The 20,800-nt window shown below is 36.2% G+C and overlaps 1 protein-coding gene across 6 annotated transcripts in view; it reads left to right on the top strand.

Moving 5' to 3' along the window:
- Window positions 1–20,800, top strand: part of STRN (striatin) — a 67,031-nt gene that overhangs the window by 12,460 nt on the left and 33,771 nt on the right. For all 6 annotated transcript variants that reach the window (XM_027898861.1, XM_027898864.1, XM_027898863.1 and 3 more), the window contains exons 2-5: window positions 249–352; window positions 8,407–8,480; window positions 11,361–11,439; window positions 13,122–13,286. In XM_027898861.1, coding sequence (XP_027754662.1) covers window positions 249–352; window positions 8,407–8,480; window positions 11,361–11,439; window positions 13,122–13,286 — 422 coding nt within the window. The remainder of the gene's footprint in view (window positions 1–248; window positions 353–8,406; window positions 8,481–11,360; window positions 11,440–13,121; window positions 13,287–20,800) is intronic.

Here is a 20,800-nt window from a genome sequence, read left to right as displayed (position 1 = left end):
TTTTTTTTTTTTTTTTTTTTTTTTTTTTTTTTTTTTTTTTTTTTTTGATCTGTAACAAGCATGCAGTTCAGAAAGCTTATCTTTGCAGTGTTTTGTGTAAGCACATAATGTTTATGAAACACAGTGAACCAATTTCTTTTGAACTCTACAAATAAATTTTAAAATAACTTGGGAAGATACACAAACCTAAGAGCTATGCTGAATGATTTTGAGGAAGTAGGTTCTAAATTGAACCCTTTCTTTTGCAGGCCCAGATCGCCTTTCTTCAAGGTGAAAGGAAAGGACAGGAAAATCTGAAGAAGGATCTAGTGAGAAGAATCAAAATGCTGGAATATGCACTTAAACAGGAAAGGTATGCTGCTTTAGTGATGAGCACATAATGAAGAAATTCTGAAGACAGATACTTTATTTCGCCTCTGTATTTTAAAAAACCAAGAAGTATTTCTCTCTGTATATACTCAGTTCTCAAATTGACAAATAATATACTAAATAAAAACAGTAGTCTAAATGTCTGCATTATGGTAAGAGCAATAAGTAACATAGTATTGCTACAAAAACATGCTAATAAACTCCATGATTGATCAATAAAAAATACTTTTTCCTTGGTAAAATTCCACCTAACTGAATAGATTTTACCTGAGAATTACAGTGTATTCTCTTTTTGTTCAAAGTACTAGCTTTGTTTAATAATATGTGACAACTGGAATCTTAAATAACTGTTTTCAGTTTAGTAATTACTAGCTTTTAATCTTGCTAAGTTTGTAGTCTTTTCAATATGAAACACTCTACAGAAATGTCTTCTGGAATCTAATTGTGTGAGGGACAAGTTGAAGAGATGGTCTGATTCCAATGGGATGAAGTTCAACAAGGCCAAGTGCCGGGTCCTGCACTTTGGCCACAACAACCCCCTGCAGCGCTACAGGCTGGGCACAGAGTGGCTGGAGAGCAGCCAGGCAGAAAGGGACCTTGGAGTTTGGATCGACAGGAGGCTGAACATGAGCCAGCAGTGTGCCCAGGTGGCCAAGAAGGCCAATGGCATCCTGACCTGCATCAGGAACAGTGTGGCCAGCAGGAGCAGGGAAGTGATCCTTCCCCTGTACTCTGCGTTGGTGAGGCCACACCTTGAGTATTGTGTTCAGCTCTGGGCCCCTCAGTTCAGGAAGGACATTGAGGTGCTGGAGCAGGTCCAGAGAAGAGCAACGAGGCTGGTGAAGGGACTCAAGCACAAGTCCTAAGAGGAGAGGCTGAGGGAGCTGGGGTTGTTTAGTCTGGAGAAGAGGAGGCTCAGGGGTGACCTCATCACTCTCTACAACTCCCTGACAGGAGGTTGAAGCCAGGTGGGTATTGGTCTCTCCTCCCAGGCAATCAGCAGTAGGACAGGAGGGCACAGTCTCAAGCTCTGCCAGGGGAGGTTTATGTTGGATATTAGGAAGAAATTTTTTATGGAGAGAGTGATCAGGCATTGGAATAGGCTGCCTAGATGGTGGATTCACCATCCCTGGAGGTTTTTAAGATGAGACTGGATGTGGCACTGAGTGCCATGGTCTAGTAACCATGGCAATGTTGGATCAGGCGTTGGATTTGATGATCTTGGAGGTCTTTTCCAACCTGGTTGATTCTATGATTCTCTTCTATGTTCATGTTTACCAGTTGATCAGTGTCTATTTTTTTTTATTCATGGGGATTTTCAGTAGAAGTCCCCAGTTTGCTTTATTCCTACCTATACTTTCCTGTTCTCATCTTTTATGCAAACAAGTTGGGTTTTTTTTATCATTTTTCAGAAATCTCTGTTCAACTGATTTATTTTAGGCCAAATTTAGTTAATTTTTTTTTATTAGTAAAATGTAATTTAAAATCCTTGAATAAAGAGTATATTTATGGTACTACTGCAAAGCAATAATTGTTTACATACCATTTTCCTATCAGATAATTCCTGCTTCTCTTTAATAAAATATTAATAAATTATAATAAAATATTAATAAAATAAAACTCAAATAGGTTGTGTTAGTAGAAATGATATTTAAAATATACACATTTGCAAATGAGGGATAGGATTTTGCTGCTAGATAATTTAAAAAGGATGCTATTGTTTGTGCAACACTGTATAGCATTTAGATTTGCTCATCTTTAGCACAAGACATGCCTTCCACCATCCAGTTCGTCTCTATCTGGTAAGAACCAATTCGTCTGCTAACATGGAGCTGCAGCCAATTTTCTTGCCAGCAGTAGCCTCATGGCTCCAGTGTACTTTTTTCCCTTTTGGGGAGTTCTTGGAGGAATGCTTAAGGTAGATAACTCTTTTTGCCAGGCACTGAATACCGATGTTATACCACATAGCAAAAAAAATATCAAATGTATGTGTAATGGAGATTGCAGATTATAGCCGTGGAAAGGCTTACATTTGAGGCATGATTGCAAGGCTTAGAGTCACAGTAAGAGACAATAGAGTATATTCTTGTTCGGTTAAAGATATACTCTAAGTTATATATGTTCTGTGAAGATTTCTTTTATTTCAAAGCTGAGGGATCTATTCCTGGTTACTTAACGGTACTAGTACTTCATGTTCATAACCAAGATGAATTAGCAATTAAAAATTATTGAACTATGTTAATACATTTCTGTGTGCTAGCAGAGAAACTTTGTAACATTAAAAAAAAAAAATCAAACTCCCATATAGATAGTGAAAATGTTCCCCAGTTTTAATCTCTAAAATCCACCTAAATTATGACATTTAAAGTCCAGAGCGGTAGTCCCTGTCAGGATTAGGAAAAAACACCTGGTTGCTTCTTATTAGTAGGTTTTATATTGGTATTTCCTATCTTTCGTTGTATGTTTTTCTGCAGTGTATGGTACTAGCCTTGATTACTCAGGTCAGTAGGCTACAGTCAGCTGATCTGATCCAGTGTGACAGTTTCAGTACGGGTGTGCAATGGTTCTGTAAGTAAATGTGATGCTTATGACTGGTGTGTCCTAGAGACAGCTATTTATGAGCTTGTGGTTTTAAACAGCAGTTTTGTTTGCCAGTTTCTGAAGAAACAGTCTTGTATTTCAGCTGGAAGTATCTCCCAGCAAGCGTTCTTGCTTGATACTTCAAAGAATGGCAACATGCTGAGCTTGGAAGCGCTGCTCTCCTTCCCAGCATTTTCCTAAATCAGCTGTCAGCCAGGTCAGACCGTAGTCAGTTGCAATGCTGGCTTTTTCCACTGGGATCTCAGAGCTGGTAAATGAGATCCTACAAGGTAGGAGGAAGACATTTATGTCAAGTTAGGGGAAGACTGGTACGGTGTGAGGGAGCAGGGAATCATTCCTCTATTCCTTCATTTCTGTCCTGGCTACAGAATACCAAATCTTTCTCAGCTAGATGAACTAAGTTATGAGTAATGGGACAGAATACGAAATTGTGGCCCAGAGGACTCTCATGTTTGCAATGCCCTTAGGAAACCATGAACAAGAAAAAGGTGACATTGGTTTTCTCAAATACATGCTTTTATGGGCTCCTGTTCTTTATAGTGGTTGTTCACCATTTCTTTTATTAACCAAATGGTTTCAAATTTTAATATTAATAAACAGCTTCATGAACATTAATGTTATTCTCTATTTCATGTAACATGTCATTTTGTGGTGGGCGAGGTAGAAAATGATTTACCGATTGTCATGGTTTTCTGACAAATGTAGTTCGATGTTTGGTCTTTATTTTAGTAATTGTGAGACTACCTTTTTGTTGTGTGTGTAGGAAGCCTGACTATTTCTGCTGGAGTCTTAATAGACTAAATAGCAAAGAGCTTAGAAGGAGCTAGTGTGTAGTTGAGCCTAGCATTTTTTCAACAGCAGTTTTGATGTAGTTTTGCCAACATCCAGTAGATTGCAGTGTGAGGCTACTTACACTTGAGGGTTACTTTTTATGGCTTTATCAATACTTACTCCCCCACCAGTAAATTGCATTGTTGCCTCTGAATTTTCAGGAGCTAGCTGAAATGTAGTACTGTTTCTCCCAAGTACATGTCCTGTTTCACCTAGTCTAGCTCGCTTCCTGTCTTAACATATTTCAACCAAAGAACTGGACTCCTGAGCCATGTCTCTAGAAACACTTGATTTAATTTTATGTTGTTTTCTGTGCTGGTGTGTCTGATCAGTGTAAGGCTGGCGCCTTCTACTCTGTGTAGAATAGCTCGCCGTGCTGTTCCTGGCAGTCATTCTTGTTTATGTCTCTTGATTTGGCGTCGGCTCCCAGATCTTCTACGGATGTTTTGGCAGGCTCCCTCAGCACAGCTGGATTAGATGCTTCAGGTCTGGCGACAGATATTTCCAAGAAATAGTGGCCTTTTTTGATTGGGGTCAAACTTTTTTCTGTGTGAAGTATTCAGAAAAGTTTCACTGCTCTTAGGCTTAGGAAATTTAGAAGGATGAAAGCTTTTAGTTTTTTCCTAAGCAACTCTTTTGAAATGTTGTAGCAGCCATGTTGAATGTCTCCAAGCACTGTTTTCATAGAAGACACATAGTTCAAAGAAAATACTGCTAATCAAAAAAGGAGAATTGTGTAATGAAGGGCTAAAGCCAAAGCAGTGCTAATACTCATTCTTATCTGAGTAAGGGCATCTACCCAGCAATGTAGTTTCACAGTGCCAAAATAGCTTTCTTCCAAACAACTTGAAGGCTAGTTTTCAGAGGGAAAATACCTTCTATGAAGTTGTATCCTTCAGGTAGTTATTTTTAAGTAATTTTTCTGTTTCTGCATACTGTTAATAACCCATATATAATGGAAGGTAAATCATTCAAGTTGAACGAGTTCACATAATAAATCTTTGTGAATCTTTCCCCCAAACCACTTGTTTTTGACCATGTGACGCAAAAGTTGGAGAAACTTTGATTTTACTTCATACTGATTTACAGAAAAAAGACTTTTTTTCTTTTTTGTGATGATAGTATCGCACTGCTCTGATGAGTGAACTACAGAAGGCCTTTCTACAGCTGTTAATAAGTGGCCCATGTGATTTCTGAAAAAGTGAAATTAGGTGTGACAGGTCGGCAGAAGATGTTATTATAGAAATAGATTAAATTGTGTTTATGGGATAAGCTATAATCAGAATTTGTGTAGAAAAGAATTCAAGGTTATTTTGTGAGAATTTTGATAACCTTTGGTTGCAATATGTATAACTGAATGGTCAAGACTCTTCCTTCTAGTCTTGGTGTCTGAATCATGGTTTTCAGCCCTTTTCCTACTGTACTTTAGAAAGAAGATTGTTTGTCTTTCATATCTGTGATGTTTTCATCTGTACCATAAAAAAGTTTCTGAAAATAAATCTCATACTTGCTGCTTGAAGAAGTGTAGAAAATATTTCCTTGATGGACTGTTAGTGGTCTGTATTGATTTTATGGGATTTTTTTTTTTTAATATTCCTCTGAACTTTAGAAGCTGACTGTAGCTGAAGATGAGTTCACTGGGTCAAGGACTATGACGTGCTACTCATGCTTCTGTTTCAAGTCTGCGACTTGCTCAGACACAGGAATTTGTATTAAATTATTTTAATTCGGGTTTGAGTGTAGGACTGGGGTTTTTTTGTCATTTTGTGCTTTTTGTTTTTAACTGTCCCAGCAATATTGAAAATAAATATTGGCTTTTTGGATTTTCAGCTCTTCAGTTGCCTCTCTGTTAGAAGAACAACCTCTCTGGTTCTTCTACCTTATCTAGTGCTACTGGTCTCTGCCTGTGATATACAAAATTAGATCTTCTAAAAGATGAAATCTTAGTCCAGCTTGGCCTTAAAATAGATTTAAGGGCCAGTGGTGTACAAGACCATGTAATCTGCATTATCCTCTTGAAGTAGAGAATAACAACAAAAGCTTTAAAAGCTGTTGCATTATGAGGTGCAACCAGTTACAAGAACCTGCTATTAACAGTTTAAAATGTGAATAGAATGACAAAAATCTCATTTTGTTGAACTGATTTTATAATGCTTTAATAAGAAGAAAGGAGGCTATTACTGTTGATTTAAGAGGAAAAGAAATTTTAGAAACAAGCATATATGGGTTTAGGAAATGGAAATAAATATACTGAGAAGTTTAAAAATCTGCAGACTGAATCTTTAAAAGATGGATTTTGGAGAACATGTGAGAGATTTGAGGAAAAGGAAATGTACAAGGAATGATCCTTACAGTGAACCTAGCAAATATTTTACTTAGGTAGGAAATTATTAGCAAAAACTTGATAAGAAAATTAGTGAATGCTTAGCATAGGGGAACTCTGGATAAGACTGATGAACTAAAAATAAATGCTACAAAAACTAACTGCTCTCTGAAATTATTTGAAGGAATTGAGTACAACACGGCATATGTCAGTAATCCAGATGAAAGCAGAGTATTAATATTTGCTATGTTAAGTCAAATCAAAATAGATTAAACATTAGGGTCACTTGAATTCACGACTGCATAAAAAATTGTAGTGTTTAAAGTTGGTGAGCTAGGTTGATGATGTAGTAGAAGATTTCCTAATTCTTGATTAATCATTACTTTTTATTAGTGATGGTGAGGAAAAAGTAAACATAGCCTCAGTATTAAACAATAATATTTTACCAGAGTAGCATCTCTCTGCTGGTGAGGTGTAAGAAACAGGTAGCTGGAAAAGGAAAGATAAATATTTTGATTGGGCATTCAGCTTTGATTTTGTTCTGTTCTTGGTTATTCTTTTCTGTACTGACCATAATGTTTAACCTTCACTTATTGCTGTAAATACATTCCAGGCATATCCTTTCTCCTTTCCTTGATGGTTGCTGCTCAGCTGAGTTAGAGCTTAGTGCTCTGGTTCTTGAGAAGTTGGTTCCTTCATCTGTCTGTTGCTACACCTATGAGGCACTTCTTCACTCTTAACTTACCCTTCTCATTCAGAGTTAAATGTTTATTATCATTAAAATGCAGCTGTATTAGTAAGAAGCTAGTACTGTCAATACTGAAGCATAAGAACTACCAAGGATCAGTTCCCTCAGCACCATTTTGTTAGAAATAATGAGTTTTCTTGGTGAAATAGGAATAGGCAAAGGAAAACAGTAATGCAATGAAGATGTTTGAGAAACAACCAAGAGGTGTATGTAACCATCAAGAGGTGTAGGTGACTTGAAAACATTTTCTACACTCATTCTTTATACAGTCATTCAAGCTTAGTGAGACTTGCCTCATATAATTACAAAGTGTCACACCTGTTAACTTTTTAAAAAGAAATTTTGAGTGGAAGAGTTCCCTTGTGACTAGTGGAGCTAATGAACCCATTTTCATGTTGGTGTATGTGAGAGGTTAAGTTTTTTGTCTTTTGTAGCCTGTGTCTTGCTGCCCTACACCTAGCTCTGCACATTTGCATTGGAACTGCATGTATGCTTGTATTTGATGGTTGTCCCACTACTGCCAGGCTGCACACTCAGCATTTTCTGAGCCCTCTGCCTTTTGTTCTGAGTAGGAACTAACATGAATGCCAGTCTTCTACCCAGCTGTGTATGTCTAGAAAACTTTATAGGGCATCAGGATTTTTTTTTTGAGTTGTCTAAATTTTCATGATTAGCAGAAAACAATCTTATAAAGTTATAGTGTGAGAGAAGGAGGGAACAGATTGTGAAACTAGCTAAGGCTTTCTTTGCCTTTCTCTTATGTGTTTTAAGACTACTGTAATGAATCTTGAAGAACTTACATGTGCATTTGCAGTCCTGTACTACTGTGGTGTTATTTTGTGTGTTTAAAAGTCTATACTGACTCTGTAGGATGAAGCTTTTCAAATTAAAAAGCATTTCTCTTTTTTTTTTAATAGCTACTCTTGTCATTGTATGGCATGCTTTGTGGGGTTTATTACATTAAGCCTTCTGAAGGCTAAATATTTTTGGAAGAGAAGTCTCCATTTTGCACTTGGTCAAGTGACAGATGTAGCAGCTTTGAGAGAAACGGGGGTAGGTGAGCAGTCATTGCTAAATCTCACTTATAATAGTTCTAACTGAGAGCTTGCTGCTGTTGGAAGGCACAGCATTTTGAAGAATAAAACTAAAGTTTGCTTAATGGAGGTGACAATAGCAGATATGAAGTAGATGGTGCTGAACTGACATGGATAGGAAAAAAATGTTTTACAGTGAAACACTGGGGAAGGGAAGCAGAAGAGTAGTAACCTTTTCTGCGGCAAGAACATTTTGTAAAATCTGCAGTCTGGTGATCCCTAGGTTTCATCACTATTCACTTTGCATGTAAACCTTGGAAAAAATAATTAAACAAAATCAGATAGCAGAAGTTGTGGTCAGATTGTTTTGTCTTGTTCCTAACCTAGAAGAAAAGAATGGCTTTTCAAGTGAAAATGGGTGACTTTTGTATGTTTAGAGATACCCTTTATATGCGCTAATAGTTTTTTTTCTATTGTTTTTTCCGTTTGTTTTCTTTCAGGGCTAAATATCACAAATTAAAATATGGCACAGAATTGAATCAGGGAGATATGAAGCCACCAAACTATGATTCAGGTAAGAATTTATTAAACATTAGTTCATTACTGGCATAAAAGCTTAACTGCGGTTTGTGCAAATGCTGAATTGATAGTGTTGATAAAATAAGTTGCTTAATGGAAGCAGTGAGAATAGAGGTAATTAATAAAGACTATTTTACTCTTGTTCAATGAAAAATAATGCTCATGTTTTAAAAGAGTCTATTAATAAATCAAGTTAGTTTAGATTTAAAAAAATCCAAACTCAAATGAAAAAACTGCTCTTAGAGAATAGTTTTTTCTCTCCCTTAGTAATGTGTATGGATATTTTAGAATAGGATGGTACTAGATTCAGAGTTGTAGAATCTTTTTATCTTTGGATAATTTTTCTGAATGAAATGTTTAGTACATAATGCTTTGTTCAATTACCTCAGTGATATTTAAGGAGAAAAATAATGGAAGTCCATGTTAAACATAAGTGCGAGTTTGTGAGTGGGGGATTTATTTGGAGAATTCAAATCATTATTGGAGATGCATTCAGCTAACTTCAGTGTAATGCTGTAAGAGGACAGTTTTTTCCCTTGGTCTCTGGAAAGCTGATTTACTTTCACAGGGTTTTCATCTCCTGCTTCAGACAAATAGATATAAGCACTGAACTTGAGGAATTGAGAATTTAAATTATTTCCTTTTATCCCTCTATCTGCCTATCCTTTCCTGAGGAAAAAGAGGTACAGAGATCTGGTTACAGGTCAAGCCATTGAAAGAAGTAATAGGCGATGTCTTTTTGGGTCTCAATCTTCTGATGCTCTTACTAAAACAAAACTGGAGCCCCTGTACATAAAGGTAGATCATAGAAAGTCTGCAGACCTCAGCTTTGTCACTTGGTTTTTGGAGGGGATGGTCGGGTTTGCTGTCATGGTTAATTCTTACCTCATTAGTTTTAGAAGGTCATAAAAAAAATCCCAAACAAACAATAAATCCAACCCCACGCCAACTGCTAAAGCTTTACACCAGGCTTTTCTTGTCCAAGTTATAATGAATTTTTGAGGTATTTTACTTCATGTTATTATCAAAGTTATTTCCTTAACTGAAGAAATAATTTGGTGTTACAAACTGGAAGACCCCAATCTTTATTTGGACCAATAGAAAACCTTGTTCTGACATACCAAAACCCTAGACAATTTTTTTTTTTTAACTGGTAGTTTCTCAGAATGCAGCTACAGCATGTTGCTCCAGTTTCCAGGGGAGGAATGTAGTGCAAGGCCTGTGTTGCGAGCAGAGCCATAGCCTGTGCATTACTTCTGCAAAATGAACTTCAGTGCAATTACTTTTGTTAGAATTCCATTATCCTCATTTATTCCATTGTATTCTATATATGCAGCTATTAGAAATGTATACATTTGTTCCATATTAAATATGGACTGATTAGCAATACACTTAAAGTAGAAACTTTGTTATGGAATAGAAACTTTGTTATAATGCTCCTTTGAAGTTGTCTTTGATAGATACTTAGTTGAATTTCGATGTATTCTCCCTGATCTGTCCCTGTTTTTCCTGCCCAGTCATGAAAAAATGTGGAAGTAGTTCTTCCAAATGGGTCTTTTTTTGTTTGTTTTCTTTATGATCACTTGGGGAATCAGTAGCACAGTGTAGGAGAAAAGAGTTCCATCTCCTGGTAAAGGGATGCCTTTTTTTACAAAAGAAATTTATACTATTTGTGATACCTTCTGCTATTATTTGCTCATAATGCCAGTCCCTCCATTCTTATCTATGAATCACTGTTACTGCTAGTGGTTCCCAGTTTTGAGGAGTCATTGGAAAATTACTGTGCAATTGATTATTTCCTGTGGTTGCTATTAAATGAGTTTGTGAATTCAAGATGGCTAAAACTCATGGCTCTCCTTGCATGTGAATTCTGATCAGTCTTGGATGGTTTGTTTGGGTAGGTGTTGGCGGTTCTTTTGTGTGTGGCATTAATTAAGTTATTTAAAGGTAAATGACTTCCTGATGAAAATAATAGCTTTCCTACATTCCATATCAAGTTACTCATAGGATAATACTAGAGGTTTTTCTGGTTCTTAATTTTTGTTTACACAGGAAGATTGTTCATCCTTCAGTGTTTGGACCACAAGGTTTTCAAGTTTTGTAGTAGACAATAAATCAAGATCTCTTATCTTGGGAAGAATATGCATCTCCTGGAGGAGAATAAAAGAACCACACCATTACGTAGTTTGAAGCTATATACGCAGTCAACATGTAGCTGTTTGTTGCCAACATTTAGATGGTTTTCTTACCAGAACAGCGAAATTTTTTTTTTCATAGATTTTTCTAGAGTAGTAACATTTGCATACAAATTTATGGTTGGGGAAAATGTGGTGAAAATTTTTCAACAGCTTTTCAGGTTAAAAAATAAACAAACAACCCCTACTGTTTGCTTGTTTTTTTTCTTTCTACAAAAGTAATACAAATAAGGATGAATTTAAAGTTGATGTGAGTCGGTCTGTTTGCTTAGGTTGAACTGTCAAGGTGAGTTGAACATCCATGTCATACTGCAATTGAATTTGATATTGTTAGCAGTTAGAATATTTGTATTCAAACTTAATATGAGCAGCAATTATTTTTGAAGACTAATGCAAAATGGAACTTCAGATTGTCTATGTCATTAGGTACCTTTAAAGGAAAAATACAGAAGGGACTCATAGAGTAGGATGTGCCTGGAAATTTTTATGTGTATGAAGTACTACAATTATGTGCTGTGTGCATTTTTTTCTCTCGATTACTGGCACTTTGAATTTTGTTTTTTTTTTTAATTAAACCTTGCTAGTCATTTTAAGACAGATCACATTTGTCTTTTCAAGTGGATGGGCATCTTTTATGAAAATAGGACAAGGAAAAAAAATAATAAAATCATCTTTTTCAGATGAAGGGAATGAGGCAGAGATTCAGCCACAACAGAATAGTCAGCTAATATGGAAACAAGGACGACAGCTGCTAAGACAGTAAGTGTTGAAAAAAGGACTCAGATACTGAATACAAAAGAACAAACCTGGCAATAAAATGTGATGATGGTAGTATTTGATTTTTGTTCAGTTAGATTTTATTGAAGAAAAATTAGTGTGTGTCATGAAGTTCATTTGTCTCATGCTCTGCTTTTCCTTGTTTTTTGAAACATTGCAGTATTTCAGAACTTCAGGTGAGAAGCTTTGTCAAATCACAAACACCTGATCTCATTTACTTTTCTTTCACTGAGTATAATTGAACAATCTGCTTGGGAGAACAGTGGGTCATGGCACTTTGCAGTTACAAACCACCACGCACAAGTAATTCTGCTAAGAGCTGTGTAAAATAAAAACAGCATTGGAGAGGAAAACTTTTACTTTTGCCTGTTTGAGATGCAGAAAAGAGTAACATCCAGAAGGTTAGACGAGACATTTTATAATTCTCAGTTCATCTGAATGAAGCAAATGTCTATAAATCTAAATTGGTTTTTGAATTGTGATCATAATGAGTAAATTAATTGCCAGGATATTTGGTGTGCTACAGAGGATTAAATGAGAGTGGTGTGAGTCAATAAGAACAATCTGGAGCTTATATAAAAGGACCTTTTTCCAAGGAATTGTTCAGATGTTAAATTTGTCTGTTGGATGCCTTATACATGCTTTTCTTTTGCAAGAGCTCAAACCTCTGCATGCATGTTGGTTAAATGTAAATAGAGTAGTCTTGACTTGGGTCAGTGAATCTGAAGACAAGTTAGTCCTTCACAGTGCAATTCATAAGAGTGACACAGTGCTGAATACAGAGTGCACATTACCAACAGACTCTGCTTTGCGTAGGTGACTTTTTTGATTTTTCTATAGCCAGCAATCAGTATTTCTCTCCTAATGTGGTTATGTGAATGGTATTTTTAAATAATTGGAGGAGAATGTTCTTGCAGGAAAACTGCATATCCTTGATTTGTAACAGCTGTTACTGTAAGATAGCATTTCCCTTCTTTAGAGTTGTCTAGAATATTAACCATTTATTCAGTTCACTGCTATTAACTCCAGATTCTAGAGGGAAGGACAGAGACCAATTTTTTATTTTTCTTTTCTAAAACACATATCTCTCCTGTTTCCCTCAAAGGCAATATGGCATATTGGTGAAAGAACCAACTTTTAGGTCTAAGGAGCCAACTTCAGACCTTGAGATTTTCATACAAGGATGCTTGCTGCCCAGCCTTTATATGGAAGACAAATTAATATTTAACTGATCCATTTCAAATTAAAGGAAAGGCAAGACAAGGATTTTATCAAGCCTAGTGCATCATAAATAACAACTCTCACTCATAGCTACAGCTACAGAGTTTGGGATTTATTTCCTCTGTACATGCAACTGTGGTGATTTTTATAAAGCGGTTGTAAATATTTTAACTGAAAGTGCTTTCCCACCCATTTTAGTAAATGAATGAATAACGTATTGTATAACCTCTGACTGCTGGGCTTCTCAGTGACTGTAGAGGCTGGTACTGCAAGAGGCGATCCCTCTGCAGCTGGTACAGGATGATTTATAAGCATGTTTCATTAGCTCAGCACCATACTTTGCTAAGCTAAGGGGTTGAAGATGAGTTTAGGGAGAAGATTTCATTGACTGTTTTGCATAAGTGGGATGTGCATGAAGATTAACATGAATTCTGTTCCTACAGGTATCTGCAAGAAGTGGGCTACACCGACACGATATTGGATGTGAAGTCAAAACGAGTGCGAGCTTTATTGGGCCTCTCAAGTGATGCTTCAGAAAAAGAAAACAGAAATCAAGAACCCATGGTAAATGGCACAGAGGGCCAGATTAAAGAAAGCACAATGATCGGGTAAGCATCAAGATGACGTTGTTATCTTTATGTATAAATGCACTTAATGGTGTTGAACAAAATTTTTGTTTACCAAGGAGATTTCATGGTTCCCTAGTTGGAGATTAGAGCAATTGTGGCAAATTTCATTATATTAAGCAATAAGTATGGAAGTAACTCTTGAGATTCACATCTTAGAAGCACCATAAATTATTTTTTTTTTTAGATAAATGGCAGCACTAAGTCAAATCAAGCATCTTGAGATATGGTTGCAAAGTGTTTAGAAGTTGGCATTGTTTCAAGTTAATGGTTTATTTGTATTGCTGGAAAATTTACTGTGTAGATTATAGGCTTTGCCTTTCTGGTCTGTGCTGACTGTGACACGATAATCTATACAAGAGACAGGATTTTTTTTGACTGAATCTGAAAAATGAAGTCACTCATTGCATTTTGAGTCCTGTAAGTTTTTGATTTTCCACTAATGAATATACATAGGTAAATGTGACTCAAATGTAAGGTACTAATTACTTTTAAGTAATGTTGAAAACTTAAGGGTTTTTTTTTCCTTTTTCTTCACTTTCCATGCAGAGTTTAAATAAATAAAAAAAAAAAGTTAAACTTAACTGTAAAAGCTTCAGGAAAAGAATCTGTTTGTTCTTGTTTAAGATATTGTAGTTGCAGAACTGGAAAAATAATGAAAATCATGCAGAATGTATGAACAATAGATGAGGTAGCTGCTTCCAGTAGTTTGTGGTGCATCAACAAGCACAGCATTCCTCAAAGATTATCACACTTTTTTCCTTTTCTATATTGATGTGGCAAAATTCAAGGCCTTTATTTTCTAAGGTCTAACACTGTTATATGAAACATTCTGCTTTAAAAAGCATTTGTAAAATTTCATTTATACCTACCAGATAGTTGCAGCAACTTTAGGCGAACAAGTTACATAAGGGTAGAAGTTCATTGTTATATAATTAAATTTATTGCTGTGAGGTGGAAAATTTGAATGTGTGAGAAAACTTGCAAACTACTAAAATATAGTATGCTGTTACATCACTGACAAGTCATGTCATTTCTATACAGCAGCTTTGTTTTTAAGAACAAGGAATGCTTGATAGATTCCAATAACAATTTGGTTTTATTTCTGTTGAAGGGATCACTTCCTCTTAGGGGAAGTGGGTAAACAAAGCTTCTCTTCTTACACTTCAAAATTTATTTATATATATTTATTTAGTTTTGAAACAGATGCTGGGACAGTGGTTTTGATGTAGCAGTTTTGGATACATTTGCATTCCTTTCTTATCTATTTGCTTTTGGGGTAGAGATGATATTAGGTTTAACACTTTGTAATTTACTCTGTGGCTGAGGATATTTGCTGATGGAGAAAAATGAGCTCACTTCCACTGTGGCTCTGCAAGCTTGTCTGGTGCAAGGCTGGTCAGGCTGCACACTTCGGAAAGCTGTTTTCATCTTACTAGTGATGCATAAAATGGCAGACTGTGTTAGAAAGCTCAGGGGAGCATTTTGGTAACATGATGAGCAAGAAGGGACTCCAGGGTTTTACAGTGGGAAAATTTTCCAAGGTTCTTATTCAACATAGTCATGTTAGTCTTCATGGGTGATTCTGAGTTTGTGGATGTCCTCTGAGATCTCCCTCACTGAGGGGAAAAAGTTGGGATTTTATGAAAATTCCTTGATCAGTCTGAGTACAGGACTAGCTTTCAATGCTGTTATTCTGGGTGTTTCAATTACGCTTTCAGACCATCTCTTCCAATTTACCTTTCAGGAAGCATTCTGTGGCTTTCTTCCTGGCAGAGGCTGCCTGTTATTTAACGGCTATTTCATCCTGTGCTACTGAGTACTGTAAAATGTTACACCTTGCTGTTTCTGTGGCATGTGGCAGTATTCACCTCCTCCCAACTGTATCATCACTTGCCTCTGAGATTTCAAAGTGCAGCTTTATGGTGGATGAGAAATCAGAAATGTTACCTGCCTCATCTATTGACAGTATACATTACTTATGTATGGAACAGCGTCTCTTTGGAAAGTATTAGCACTGAATCGGTCACTAAGATTTAAGGCACCTTATTTTACTCCTAAACCAAATTAAAATTCTTACTGAGTATCTGAAAATTTAATTCAATGGTTTTCTACTTGGCTGGCAGAACTGAGAAAAATTTAGGTGACTTTGCTAAATTCTGGCTTACAGTTGGGGAAGGTGCACCCTTTGAAGCAAACTCAGTAGCACTAGGCTGCTTACTGTGAGGGCAAAAGGACTGGCAGTTGTTTTAGAAACCTCTTGTTATTCCTTGCATGTATGTAAGGCGAGAAACAGATTTGGGCCACAGCAAACTTGTACAGTTGGAAGGAATGCAATGAACGAGTGTTCACAGTTTCGTAGTGCTAGAAGAAAAAAGTTAAAGTGGAAAGTAGAAGAACAAGAAACCAAACAAAACCTTAGTGCAATTCCAGGAAGTTTAAGGACACATGGGAGTGGTTGCCAGGACCACCAGACATTGGGATAGTTGCAAGCTAAAATGCAGATGGAATACTCTGTGACTGTATGGATACAGGAGAAAAATTTGCTATTGTCACAGAAGCCTGTGAACTGCTCAAGCCAGTGCTGTTTGGCAGATTTTTTTGGTTCAAAACTTTTAATGAACTTTGGTGATAAATGTCTGCTAGCAATTCTGAAGCCAGTGATCAACTTGAAGATGTTTTAGTTACATTTGAGGAGCAGAGCACTGGGCAAAATGTAATGCATGAAAATAAATGTAGTCTAACAAGGAATGGAACTCTGTTGAAGTGAGAAAGGGCAACTCATAGTGTGTTTGATTTGTTTGCTCTTGGAAGAACTGCATAAAATGGACCCAACTGAGTATGTGGATTTTAAATCTGATTTTTAGAAGAATGTTTACATGGAATGAAGAATGTGAGAATTAGAGAGTACAGGACTTGAGTGTAGAGGAAGCTTGTGCAGGAGAAATGGTGAAGACAAATCAGTAGGAGTTTGGAAAGAATCTGGGTGCATGTGATGAAGACAATATACAGTAGAGGAAAAAAAGTGAAAACCAGAAGGAATATAGTTTCAATGATGCATTTCAATAACAGAAAAAATGGAAGGCACATTAGCTTTTAATTTTCTTAAAGATTTATCCATATAGCAGTGTGTCGTGGGTTCAAGTGGCTGAATTTTTGGTAATAGGGGACCATAGAAATGAGTGTAAATTGCAGAAAGAGCAGAGTGGCTAAATTGCCTTCTATAAAACTGAACACACATGTGATAAATCCACAAAAAATTAAAAATTGGTATTTGATGCTTTTATGCTGCCATATGGTTGTCTCTTTGGGAGGAGAGAGGAAGTAATGGAAACAGGAAGCAAAACTTCCTCTATGTTTTGACTATTGTTTTTTGATAATCCACCAATACTTTCTTAGTGAAATGGAAGAGTGGTGGAGAACAAAATAAATGAGTACTGAAAGAAATTCCAGTGAAAGAATGGAAGAAGTGATCTCCTTCTCAACATGATCTGATTTTAGCACAATTTTTTGTGTAAGCCTATTAATCTGTGCATAGTATTTGTTGCTGCTACTCAGCCTTCTTCAGCAATACCTCTCATCAACCTCTGACTGTACTTCTGAACAAAGCAGAAATCCACAATTCTCTCTCTTTTTTTTTTTTTTTTTTTTTTTTTTTTTTTTTAATGCCTTTGATTGTTGTGAGGGTAAGTCCTGGCATTTTCCCTCTGACCTCAGGGATGTGTGAAGTGTATACTTTGTGGTGTATAGGGAGGATATTCCTCCTCTGTTCAGCTTACTACATCCTTTACAGACTTTCAAGTTGTTTGTTATACCAGAACTTGCCCATTATACGAGTCATATCTTGTTGTCTGTTCTTCATACCTATTTCAACAGCTGGGGTTTGGACACCCCAAAGTTCAACCTTTTTATGGGAAAGGTTGGTGAGAACATTGGAGTGATTATTGTGAAGTTGATGCTGTTAACTTTGGTATGTAGAAGCATAAGATGGATACTGTAGTGCAAATACTTAATATAACAATATTTATTTGCAGCCCAGAATATATAACTTGAATTCTACTAGGCTCCACTTTAGAAAATTGCTATCTGGTCCCTCATACCTCTCAGCTTAATTTTGTGTGTCTCAAAGGGCTGCAGTTTCGTCAGAGACTTTCCCCTTTTGGTACAGCAATGAACAAACTATTGTTGTCTGAATCTCTTTTAATCCAAATCAGTTTCTCTGCATCCTTAGGTGAAGAAGCTTCAGACTTTGTGTTACTAGCTGCTACATCTGTGGCCAAACTTGTATTCTTACATTACCTATTTATTTGCTAATGTACAGATCGTCTTGAAAACTTTAGCACTCAAGATATCATGTGGATTTTGAATGCATCCTGCAAGATTTTGAATCCATAAGTGAAATGTTAATATGATAACCTGAGCTAGATATAGTCCTGTTTTCACTTATTTCATGGAATGTAAAAGGGAATCAGTTTTCAGTTTCTTCAATCAGCTCACTTGCATTACAAAAGATAAGTACCACTTGGCATGACTGGACTCAAAAATAGATACTAAAATAATAACCTCATAATAATTGTTTAAATTCTTAACACTTGCAGTGAGAGGAATGGGTGCTTTCCCCCAACAAACTGAAACAGAAATGAAAACTGCCTGCAAATGTCTCTTGTAGCCTTGAAACCATGAAAGTTACTTAAGTGTCTTTAGTTCACTTATTACCTCATTTTTAGTAGTTTTATCTTAGTGACTGAAACCTAAACAGTCAAACTGCTTCATCTTCTTGAAGGTGTGTGTTTGATTACCATTTCATGTGAGTGGAAGCAAATATAATAAAGAAACAGAACTGGAAAGGAATGAGGATATGCCAAACATATGCGTGTATATACATATGTATGAATGTGTGTATATATAAAACAGTATAGGTAAATTATCTGAGTTCTTACTACGGGTTTGATTATTAAGACTGTAAATAGCCAATAGAAATTTGTTAAAGAGAAGTGGTCCTGGGTGATGTCAGTCTCTCTCTGAAACTGGTCTACTGCCCTTTTTTTTCCTGTTGAACTGCATATGGCTTCCACCACCTCTACTTTACATGATCAAAAAGACATCAAACCTCAGGATTCAAAAGCAAATCCAAACACCTTTTCAAAGATTAAAATTAAATATTTTGAAAACCTTACCTTTCTGATGTACAATAGATCATTCCAACTGACACTTCAGTGAATGAACGTCTTTCTATACCAGAAGGCCTTAATAACTCTTTTGCATCTCTAAATCTTATTAACACTGACCCATGTAATGAAAATGCTGCATACTGGCTGGTGAATGTTGTGTGTTGACTAGCTTATAAAATGGTTTATTTGGGAAAGTATTTCTGAATTTATCAACCTGAGGTAACATCTGCCATGAAGAAGATTTCCAAAATGGCATGCAAGACTATGATATGGAATTACAAAAAGAAAAAAAAAAAAAACAAAAAAAAAAGCAAAATCTATTTACTTTATTCCCTTTACTGGTGGGGTTTCTTTTTCACCTTTTTCCTGTTTCTCCCTGCCTCCATCTTTGAGTGACCTAACAGGCATTTAAAAGGTACCTGATTTAGGCCAGATAAAGTAGATAAATTGGGGTTTTTTTTGTGAACAAAGTAGTATGAATGGACCACACTTTTGACTGGCACGGTTTGAGGGATGCTTCTTGGGAATATCACATAAGACTCATGGTACAGAAAGAATGGGGAGAAAGAGACAGAGAAGTTGTGCAGTGGGAGAGAGAGAAGCAAAGAGAGGGGAGGTGAATAGGAAAATAATTTATAAAAGTTGTTCTGGTACTTCAAACATTAAGTTTGGTTGTGTTTTTTTTTCCTTTACAAAACTTGTCTATTTGATATATTATCTGACTAGATCTGGCAAGGAAGTGACCCTTCCTTTTTAAATGCTATTCCTTCGCAATTCCAAATTAGATCCAAACCATTTTGTAAGTGTTGCTTACCAGTTGTAATGTGTTGCACTAGTTCTTGCATTGTGTGGTGTGAATTCGTAAGAGGTTTCAAAGGTTGTGACAGACTGTTTAGCCTGTGTTTTTTGTGTGTAAATTTTGATGATTGTAAGCGTTCCATAATTTTATAAATTAATATTTTGATATTTTCTGTGCTGTGTTATGAAAGATTTTACACAGTGTTGAAGATCTAATGAATTGTTCTTAAGGATAGTCCTCACTGAATTTGTATGTATTTATTTAAATGAGTACAGTCTGAAAGAACTTAACTAGCCCCATTGAAAAGACTATGGTAAAACATATGATAACTAAATTCTATGGGGAATTAATTAAACTGATGATGACCATGCAGTAGCGTATTTTGACAGTAGGAGGAAACTGAACCAAAGAAAATGGCTCAAGAAAGAGTGCAATAGAATAGCTCTGAATGTTAGATTACAACAGATTCTTTCTTGTACAGGCCCCACAAACATTTCTTAGCCTAACCTGAACTTATGTTTATTTAACTTTACTGTGGTATTTCTTCCTGCTTCCAAATTTATCAATAAAATCCTGGTTTTATTTAAGATAACTGGTGTATGTCTTGGATAAAAGAAACAAACAAAAAAGCCCTCTACTTTTTCCTTTTGGGGGGTGTGAGTAGGACTGAGACAGTTAATGGCTTTGTGGTTGGGCAGTTCATGGTAGAAGTTTGAGACTCTTCCTGGACATGACCACAGACTTTCCAGAGTTATTATCAACAAAGGAGAAAATAATGATAGATATATTGATTGTGTTAGTTACCAAAAAAATACATGTCTGTAATGGGACTTTAGTCTAAGTTAAATTTGACTTTGCAATACGAAACATTCTGGATCATGTTGGGAGCAGGAAAGGTATCACTGATGTGCTGGTTTAGTTTCCACATTACTTTGCTTTATCTATAGGTTATGGCTTCTACTTTTCACTCAGTAAGAAACAGGATCTATGTGAAGATCCTGAATATTAAATGTTGAGAGCAAATATATTTTGTAAAACTGCTAATATTTCAGTGTCAGAACCAATTGGACTTTTACACAAAATACTTGCCTTAAGACATGTCACTGTTGGGCAGAAAATAAAGAGTTGGGTTTATGGCCTGCAGAGCCCCAGAGAGACCAGGCTTGCCTTAAATAGTACGTGTGGAATATCCACAAATCAGATTTTTTAGATTTCATGAGAAGATATTATTATTTTTAGTCTCAAATGGGCCAATGGGTTAAGACAAATCTGAATAATTGAACAGCCTGTAAAATATGAGATGGGATCAGATTTTCACAGCCATTACAGCTGCAGAAAATTCTGGCAGCTTCTTATGAGGAGGAGAATATTCCTGTGAGTTCAGGTTTCTGTTGCTTTAGAGGAGGTAAGTACTTCAGTTACCATCCCATTTGTAACAAGAATTTTGTGTTTTAAACTGGGAAGCGTGTTTTATCTTTGGGGATCAGAAGTTCCCCGTTTCAAGAGTAGTATTCATGAAATGGGTG

Source organism: Empidonax traillii, unplaced genomic scaffold, assembly GCF_003031625.1.
Source record: "Empidonax traillii isolate 1590-97213 ecotype Southwest subspecies unplaced genomic scaffold, ASM303162v1 scaffold626:size867168, whole genome shotgun sequence".
NCBI classification, from domain to species: domain Eukaryota; kingdom Metazoa; phylum Chordata; class Aves; order Passeriformes; family Tyrannidae; genus Empidonax; species Empidonax traillii.
The sequence above is the reverse complement of the archived record's forward strand: the minus strand, read 5'-3'. Positions and strand labels throughout refer to the sequence as shown.